The following is a 10,277-nucleotide window of genomic DNA, read 5'->3' as shown; positions in this document are numbered from 1 at the left end:
ATTAATTGGTGCTTCACGTCCATTATCTCAATGAACTATCAGAGGTATAGGCTTAATTTTACGTTAGTGCTCCCAAAAAATTTGTGCTTTTGGCTTTTTGTAATATTAGACAAAGTCTGGAGCGAACAATTATAGAATGTTTCAGAAGAATGTACCAGACACTCTTCGATAGATACCAACCTTTATATTTGTTGAACAGAGTATTTAAAATATTTTCTGTTATATTTCTTACCACACTGACACCCATTTACCCGCCATGAAGATGATTAAATGTAGTTTGTTGAAAGTTCAACATTCAGTTTTAAATATAACGAAAAACACTCGTACAAACCAAACGATATTTATTCAAGATATCCAGCAAACGAAAATAAGTTTATTTATGATTTCCAGGAACGTTGTTCTTACATTGTCTGAAGAAGAAGAAAAAAATGACATGGTTTGAACTAAAATACACACACACATATATATATATATATTGTTAAAATATACCTTTTCACTCATTTGGTCTTTTGGAAAATGTTGTTTGTGCTGTCAGAAAACAAAATTAAACAGAAGATCTTTACGATTTTTTTGTAATTGCACTAATCTCCATCGAAGTAGAGTCTTTTATCTTTTTTACATTTTGTGATCAATGTTCGTACCTTTTTGTGTTAAAAATATGAGAAATTAACGAAGAATATTCGAGACCGGTTTTGCCAAAAATCATACTCAACTTACACAACTTGCTGGCATCATCGTTCTCTTTGGGTCTGATTTTGCAACCATAACTCCGAAATATTCTACAGTCATTTTAGCGCCATCTACAAAGACAAACAAATCAGAGATGTTCGATCACTACATTGTTTCAAGCAACTTTTATAAAAGTCTTATCAAGGATGTTTAAATACGTTTCTTGATTCATTTTCTTTGATATTGAATTCGTGTGTACAAGTTCGTCAAATACAATTCTGGCTGTTATACTTTGTTTAAATTGATGAATGCAGGGGTTGACGGATTGTATGACAGTAGAAAAATTCTTAAGTCCCACCTCATAATTTAATTTGTTTTAAAAACTGCATCATCAATTTGATTGGATGATAGCTATTGTAATTTTGTACGCAAAATCCAATAATTTCAGTTTGTCTTGTTGTCTGCATCATGTATTTGCCATGAAGAAATTCCATGAAGCGTGAAAAATATAAAGAAACGAAAACACCAATTTTACAATAGTCCAAAAGTTATATCAACTGGTAATACAACTATAATATTGGAAATTGCTTGGAGATTTGTGTATAATGTAACAGGTGTGTAGACGGATAAGACCAATGCAGTATCTAGTCTCCAAAATCCAAAAACAGAAAATTCTTCAATCCTTTTAAAATTATGTTAGTTATATTGATAAATATATAGGCATATATCATTTGGACACTTTAGAACACACTGTAGGGATGAGGTGTTACTATGACGCCATGCAATGACCTGCCGAAATTGGCGTGTTTGACCTTATATAACCATTTTTCACATATTTTGATTATGAGGATCAAGAAGAGAAAATTTAATATCACAGACGACTTCGTGACAATAACAGTAACTTGGCATATATTTTATTCTTTGGTTTTATATGTAGTGTTTTGAGGAGATTGCTTGTTTGTTTGTTCAATGTTTATTTTTTTGTGTTTTATGTCAGGATGTCTGTTTGTATTCGTCTGTGGTTATTTCATTGCACTCTTTTTTCATAGAAAGTCACCTTCATAGGAAGAGATTAATGAAATGAGTCACTTCATGATGAGATGTAAAACTCAACACACCATCATTAACGAATGAAAAGTTTCTTTGTCTTATGATCGCAATCCAGACAGAATATTTCAATCTGTTGTACCATATAAAAATAAGAAGATGTGGTATGATTGCCAATGAGACGTCTATCCACAAGAGACTATGCATTTTTAAATGGCATTGATTTTCATTTAACTCACCTCCATTAGGTAAAGTACCAGTTGATTCGTACATATATGGTATACATCCATCATCAATTACAGTAAAATATGTATTATATACATTGGTCTTCATATTGTACATGGTGACGGGTACCTTGTTAGCTCCAACACCAATGTAAGATTTAGCAACTATAGCATCATCTGAAATATTAATCAATACTTTAAAAAGGTCTTATAGCCGGTGGAACATACAGTTGCAAATGTCACTGCAATATCCATGACGACAACAAAGAAATAGGGACGAAAAGTGATCATTTTGACACAGTTAAATGAAAGTTCCGAAACTATTTTTGATCCATTTTATAAAATAATATGAAGTTGCTTAAGAATGTCCGCTCCTCTAGATCAAGCTTTTTAAAAGACTATTATAAGTTGATAGTATAAGTATAACGGAACTTAAAAAGTAAAAACAAATGACAGGTCCGTGATCTTGTATTTTGGATAGGCTATTGACATGGTGTAAATTTCTATGACTTTATTTCATAATTTTTCAGTACTGTTTTATGTTGTTACAATCTTTCTCAAATCCATATGTCGCAATCTGCTTGAAGTTCAATAAGTAAGATAGAACTTCAAGAGTCAATGTTATTTTGATATTTCGGATTAAGCTTAGTACTTATGAATAGTCCAAATTTAGACTTAAGATCAGATGTCAAATTCATATTAATTAGTGTCCTTTTATATTAGAACAATTCAACAATTGTTATAAGAAGGGACATTTAGAACGTGTAGGCAGTGAGGATTTCCGAACGATAGACTATGGACCCCGTATTGCTGCATTTAAGGACTTTCCAGCGGACTGTGCCGTTGTTACTGTTTAATGGACTTCCATATGTTACTTTGTTTTATGCAATTTTATTGATTTAGTTTTGATTCAACAATAGAATATTGAAAGTACAACTTGTGTAGTTCTTATTTATTCAAATTTACCGCTAGTTCCCCCGTGTTGTAAAATTACAATACGTCAATTGGTGCGAGGACCCGGAACATTCTGTTGATTCTGAAACATCAATCCTCAATTTGTGTTGCAAAATCCCGTGCATTATTTACAATATGAACGTTTACAGAATTCCAATCGTTTTCGACAGAAACCACCCAGTACAAGAAAAAACTGTTAATCGACAATGAAATTCAAAGGAGTCGCTTATGATGAAAACAGCTTTCATCGGCCTCAAACATGTTCGACTTTTCACCATGTGAACTTAAAGTACTTTAGGTGTGGAAAATTTGAACATTTTAAAGTTAACTATCGCCCAATAAGGTACCAAAGTCAACGAAAAGGAAAGAAAGGGACTCAGTCAGACTTCGTAAGTTTCTTGCAAAGTAAATTAACAACGATTTTCCATTCTCAAATTTAGACGACAAAGATTTTCATATTGTTGTGACTAAAACCATTCTCCCGGTTAAAATGGAAATGAACAGTTTAAAAATAAGTATTCAAAAACTCAGGAAAGAAATGCCTGAAAAAGAGATTGTCAACAAAAATTCGAGAATTAACGATTTGACGTTATCCTTAGAAGTCAAAGAAGAATTGCACTACTAAGAAGTTGAACAGCTGAACAATCTTATCAAATTTCAAGGAGAACAAAATATAAATTACAAAAACAAAGACATTTGGCCGAATCAACTTTGTATTTTGTTCAAACATCAGTGGAAAGTGCCAACCGTGGAATTTATCAAGAGCTTCAACAATAAAAGCAAGCTGTACAGGAATAGATAAAGATCTGTAATATTCAAAGTGAAGACATAACGCACTTTCGCTCTTTGTGGGAAAACGTTAAAGTGGAAATAGAAGAGACACAAATTGAAATCTCTATGTTAAAACAATCAACTAGCAATGGCAAAAAGAATACTGTGCAAACCAATATGAGGTTCTCAGGAGGTCAAAACCAACGATCGAAGGGAAACCGTACTACTACAAGGTTACAAAATAGTGTCAATATTACATCCTGAAGAGGATGTAAAATTGATACTATTTTGTCTTTTTGTAGGACATTTCTGATCTTTCCTTTGTGTTTTAGTAGGACATTTCTGATCTTTTCTTTCTGTTTTTGTAGGACATTTCTGATCTTTTCTTTGGCTTTTTGTAAGATAATTCTGATCTTTTCTTTGTCTTTTTGAAAGATAATTCTGATCTTTTCTTTGTGTTTTTTGTAAGACATTTCTGATCTTTTCTTTGTCTTTTTGTAGGACATTTCTGATCTTTTCTTTGTATTTTTGTAGGACATTTCTGATCTTTCCTCTGTGTTTTTGTAATATATTTTTCTGATCTTTCCTTTGAGTTCTTGTAGGAAATTTCCTTTGTGTTTTAGTAGGACATTTCTGATCTTTTCTTTGTCTTTTTGTTAGATAATTTTGATCTTTTCTTTGTCTTTTTGAAAGATAATTCTGATCTTCTCTTTGTGTTTTTGTAAGACATTTCTGACCGACCTTTTCTTTGTGTTTTGTACGACATTTCCGATCCTTCCTTTGTGTTCTTGTAGGACATTTCTGATTTTATCTTTGTGTTCTTTGTCTTTTTGTTAGATAATAATGATCTTTTCTTTGTCTTTTTGAAAGATAATTCTGATCTTCTTTGTCTTTTTTGTAGGTCATTTCTGATCTTTTCTCTGTTTTTTTTGTAGGACATATCTGATCTTTCCTTTGTGTTTATTTTTTAAATATTTCTGATCTTTTCCTAGAGTTCTTGTAGGACATTTCTGATCTTTTCTTTGTCTTTTTGGAGGACATTTCTGATCTTTTCTTTGTGTTTCTGTAGAAAATTTCTGATCTTTACTTTGTGTTTTGTAAGACATTTCTGATCTTTCCTTTGTGTTTTTGTAGACTATTTCTAATCTTTTCTTTGTGTTTTGTACGACATTTCTGATCTTTCCTTTGTATTTTTGCAGGACATTTCTGATCTTTTCTTTCTGTTTTGTAGGACATTTCCGATCCTTCCTTTGTGTTCTTGTACGAAATTTCTGATCCTTCCTTTGTGTTCTTGTTGGTCATTTCTTATCTTTTCTTTACATTCTTGTAGGACATTTCTGATCTTTTTATTACATGTATTTTTTTAATATTTTCGAACTCCAAATTTTGAAAATTGAAATGGTAGTCTAAAAACTTTTTATACAAATTAAAATTAGATTTTTTTTATAAACGCTCATACATGTAGATATTATATTTGTAGCATGATGACTAACATTCGTAATACAAGAAAATCAAGAAATGAAACAGAATGGACAAATACTTCAAACAAAAATGGCTTTTCTTTAAATCATACATAATTGAAATACTGTATAATGTCCTTTTATAATCAATCCCCCAATTCATATCATTTGTTAAGTGTTTATTTTTTCCCTCCTCGTATCTTTTAAAAAAAAATCATCTCATTTTTTTAAATCCTATCCCACCAACCCTCATAGATTGGTCTTCGTTCATTTTTCTGGGAAATAAATGTTTCCTACCTGGGATACAACCTTCTCCAACACCAGTAAAAGTAATGTTAAATCCCATACATGTTCCGTTGTTATCTACTACATACTGCATTCCCTATATAAATGTAAAATCCTAATGTTGAAGATAATAGATGAGTATAGAAGACTACTTTCTTGTCCTTTATATGTTTGGCTCTGCAAGGTACAAGTAACTCATATACCAGCATGTTGCAAGGAAGAGAACCAGTCTAATAGATATAAGAAGATGTGGTATGAGTGCCAATGAGACAACTCTCCATCCAAGTCAAAATTTATAAAAGTAAACCATTATAGGTCACAGTACGGTCTTCAACACGGAGCCTTGGCTCACACCGAACGTGTATATAAGAGAAGCATTTGATTAAAATATATTTGTTTTAAATTAATTTCTTTGCAACTAATTGAAAGGCTTTCTTTCAGCTTCGTATTATTTTTCTTAGAAAAGGTAGTATTTACCTTGAATAAGTAACATTAAGAGGAAAGGGAAAACTACTGATCAAAACATTACACTGGTTAAATCAGGTCATTTTTCATTTATGTTTAATGTAGTGACTAAGGATATAAAACAAATGCCAAAGAGCCCGTTAATTCTGCGGGATGTACCAATACGTGGACACATCCAATCAGAATGGGCTTCTTAATTCTAGTATCCCGTGTAGAGAAGAAAAAATTACTTCCATCAGTTCACAGTTGGCAACGTACTCAGCTAAATTTCTGATTCTTTCCATTTGGGCTTGGACGATTAAGGGCTTAACATTGTGCATTTATCAATTTACATGCTGTTTAAAAGCATGCTTTAACCTTGGTTGGATTTGTTTTTGTCATTAAATTTAGAATGACAATTGTTTTCATTTTTTTTTGTGTTTTCGAATTGTTGTCAAATAGAGCTATCATACCCCAAATTTTCCTTTATTCATGAAATTTCAATAGTATACCATTGCATATAACAACTTTGAGCCTTTCCAATGGTGTGTTTTTTTTATCTGTGAGTTGGTTTATAATGTAGATGAAGAATTATTGCAAAATGATATTTAAAAACAACGTATCGTTCAGATTAATAACTTTTAATTGGAGGGAGCATTCTGGTATCATATTGATAATGTTAAAACATTTTTTTTTCATTTCATCTTTATTAATGTCATATTACTTTTTTACCTAATTGCATACATACGAATATTTCTGAACGATTTTGGTGATAGCAAACAAAAACCAAATAGTGTCCGGAGTAGGGTCTCTCCTTGAGATTGGTGTTATTAGCTAAAAGTTACTTTGGGACATAACAATTTTTGCCTCCCCCTTTTTTTCTAAAATCCGTTATTTTTGTTTTCTTTTAATTTCAAATATTTTCGTGTTTTTCTGTGTTATACTTAAATAAATATACCAGAAACAACATTTGTTTACGATTTACTATCAATTGCTTGTTTACTTTCCACAGCGGTGACTGATAATATATAAAACAAAGTGACCAAAAATATCTATAACGGATTTTGGAAAAAAGGGGGAGTTCAAGGAAAAATTGCCCCGTTCCCTAGTACCTATGGAACCGATAGATTAATTGATTTCAAAAGTTTCATATATTTATATAAGACCGCCATACCCTACAAACCGATTTCTGTAGTAAAAATGTAAAGGCAACAGTAGTATACCGGTGTTCAAAAGTCATAAATCGATTGAGAGAAAAGAATTCCGGGTTACAAACTAAAACCGAGTAGCATCATTTGATTTGTAATTGTTTAACAAAACTGCTTGATTGCAAAGAAAAACCAATCGGAAAAACTTACCGACGTAAAGTTGGCGTATAACTTTTGATTGAATTTCATTCCTTGATCAGTAGTAATATTTTGAGAGATAACCGACATACCATCGTCGAAGTAATTATATTGAAGAATCTGAAATAAAAACATCAAATTAGTATTTAGGCACAGTTTCGTTTCATCTTATAAAATCGAAGTGTGGGTTAAGATTTTAATGGGTGTTTTTCTCAAGATTTTACAATTTTCGTAACCGGAAAAATTAGAATGATAGGGTTGATTTGTCATTGATTACATGTAAATGATAATTATAAGGATTAAAAAAATTATCCAAACAAGTTCTCTGATGACAAAATGTTTGATACTGACGAAAAGTACACCTCATGTTTGCATCAATATGAACAGTTGCGCATGCATATAATTTTTATTGAAAGTAGCTATAAACGCAGATGTATATATATTTTTAAGTTGATGAAACTTGTAATCATCTTTAGTTTGCGAGAATTCGTTTTTATTCTCCTTTTTCGTTTTTTGTATCTCTGTCCGTATGTCTTTTTCGTTCATTGGCATTTTTACATTTCTTGTGTTGTCGATTTCTGATACTTTGAAAAAAATATTTTCTCAGTTTGGTTATGGTTATTTGTTTTAGAGAAGCTTCAATGTAAAACCCTTTTGAATATATTTATGACGTCGTGTGATTCAGTTGCCATCAACGATGTCATAGTATTTTGTAAAGAAAAATGATATCCAGTTACCACAAAACAGATTTGAGTATTTTTTTTGACCAATTCAAAGTATCAGACAAAATATTCCGTAGACAAGTTTCTCTCTTTATACATCATTTAGAAACAGTCATGCTCTTTTCACATTTAATAACTCTTGAAGGGTTTGTACGTGGCCTGTTTCGAAGAATAGTTTTCCACTTTTCCACATACCCTCTTTTTCAAGTAATAGTCAAAGTATCCAGCGCTTTTTCATGTTCGACCAACTTTGTTGAACCTACTTCTTTGATTTGGTCTCGTCGAGACTAAGGCGTACTGTTTCTGGTATCGACTCGCCAGTGGTGTCAACAAATTGTTAAAGTTTGTGATTTTGTCAAACAGGTCAGATATCTCTGTGTTAACAGTTTATTATTGACCCCAACAACATTAAATCAATTGTTTTGACGAATACCAAAGCTAACATATTAGAGGTATAACCGTCAAAACTTGGAAGTAAAAATAAAAGATGTCGATTGTAAATTTTGCATTTAGGAAAAACTAAAGCTTGTTCCCGTATTTTTAAATATATGAAAATAAGGAGATTTGGTACGATTGTAAATGGTATAATGATCCACATGGGAGCAAAGGACTCAGTTGTAAGAAACAACTATTAAAGGCAACGAAATGACAAAATGTGAAACAGTTCAAAAGAAATACTAACAATATAAGTATGCTATGCACTTTTAATGATAAGACTGAATGTTATACTACATTATCACGAATCAGTTGAATATTATCAAACTTCACTATATAACCTTTATAGATATGGTGAACATAGCGGAAATATTTATTTAGATTAAAAACCGTTATGACAAGACGATAAACCATTATCGCCACTGTCTGAACCAATTGAATCCACTGTAATTTAAAGTACGAACATGTTTTCCTTACCTCTAAATGGGTCGGGCCACTGGCATAATTTACAAAGTTCGTTGATGTCCATGTCTTAGGCGGACAACAACCAAAAGTTATAATAGGCAATAGTACTAAAATAAGGTAACTAAACATTCTGAAAGGTCGGCGTTCAAGGTGAGATAAGTGGCATCTATTGAAATCGAAGACTTATAAACAATTTAAATGTTGATGCAGATGTTGATTTCTCAAGATTTTATAGATAAAGCAGAGTGAGGTTTGATAAGTTCATGTCATTAAATAGGGTGAATATTCTAACAAAATGTTTGCATGGTTAGTTAATAGTTCAGGAGAAATCCGGAAATGTTTTAAGAATATTACAAAACATTAAGATGACGCTACACATCAGTCGATGAAATGTTTTAAAATACCGTATCCCAAAAAAAAAGTGACAATGGAAACCTTTCATGAAGAAATATTTCAGGCATTGCAAACACTTAAAACGATCGATGCATACGTACATGTATAACTAAACTCGTATCAAAATGATGAAAACAAAATAATTCAGAGATATTTCCTCAATAACAGATTTCAGCCTCTTTTTAGCTCATTATTGTGACCTTTGATTGGAATTCTTTTGATCCCAAACGAAATTTGGCTTAGAGGAATTTTGACTAAATAAGAATAGATGTTTATCTACAATAGTGTAAAATTCTACTGAAATCTTAATCGCTTATTTTTTCATAAATTACTAATGGTGAAAAATATTACAACAGTGAACTCTAAACAAAGAGTCAGATAAGATGCAAGTACACATACAAATTCTTACAGAAATTAGTTGTTAATCAATTTTGTTTAAAAAAACATTTAAGTTGGAAAATATAGAGCTATTTATGTTATAAAAAAATCTGTTATACCTGAAACATTATTCTTGTTGATATTTTGATGCAACACACATGTGATGTGCTCTATATCAATTTTTTAGAATAAATATTTGCAGATGATGTCAAACATCAAACGTAGCTATGGCCAACATTGAAATGACTTTTGGCCACATAAGCTAAAGGTTGCACTTTGTAAATACAGCTGTTTCACAAACCACACCTCTTTTGGGGAGATATATAATATTCATAGATATTTTGTTTTGTTTACGTACTGGTTCCCAGCTATGATCTCTATGTTTCATCTCATAGAGACATAACTTGGGAATGTTACCAGTATATATACACATGGTTGCGGCGAATTTTGAATTCTGAGGAAGACCTAAAGTTAAGGAAGGGGTAGTACAGAATTTAAGTATAAGTTTAAACTGAAAGAATTTCGGGGCATATAAATGTTGAAAGTATGCCGCACAGCCCTATGTTTTGACCTTTGAATAAAATAGTAGTGCATATCAACTTTCCATTCTAGGATATAATTTTTCACGAAACTTCATAGTAAAAGTGGCACAGTTTTAGCCGTAAAGGGAGTTCGTATGGGAAA

The 10,277-nt window shown here is 31.5% G+C and overlaps 1 protein-coding gene across 2 annotated transcripts; it reads right to left on the bottom strand.

The window, feature by feature from the left end:
* Nucleotides 1-326: 326 nt before the first annotated feature.
* Nucleotides 327-8,971, bottom strand: LOC127734953 (uncharacterized). 2 transcript variants are annotated; one of them, XM_052245004.1, is made up of 6 exons: nt 8,822-8,971; nt 7,213-7,320; nt 5,423-5,507; nt 1,956-2,117; nt 718-800; nt 327-410 (listed from the first exon to the last, which is right to left on the bottom strand). In XM_052245004.1, the coding sequence occupies exons 2-6, from the start codon at nt 7,288-7,290 to the stop codon at nt 402-404; spliced, it is 417 nt and encodes a 138-aa protein (XP_052100964.1). In that variant the 5' UTR covers nt 7,291-7,320; nt 8,822-8,971; the 3' UTR covers nt 327-401. The 2 variants fall into 2 exon arrangements, with proteins under 2 accessions (XP_052100964.1, XP_052100963.1); XM_052245003.1 differs by having other exon boundaries at nt 8,835-8,971.
* Between the last annotated feature and the right edge of the window lie 1,306 nt (nt 8,972-10,277).

Source organism: Mytilus californianus, unplaced genomic scaffold (assembly GCF_021869535.1).
Source record: "Mytilus californianus isolate M0D057914Y unplaced genomic scaffold, xbMytCali1.0.p SCAF_3, whole genome shotgun sequence".
NCBI classification, from domain to species: Eukaryota; Metazoa; Mollusca; class Bivalvia; order Mytilida; family Mytilidae; genus Mytilus; species Mytilus californianus.
The sequence above is the reverse complement of the archived record's forward strand: the minus strand, read 5'-3'. Positions and strand labels throughout refer to the sequence as shown.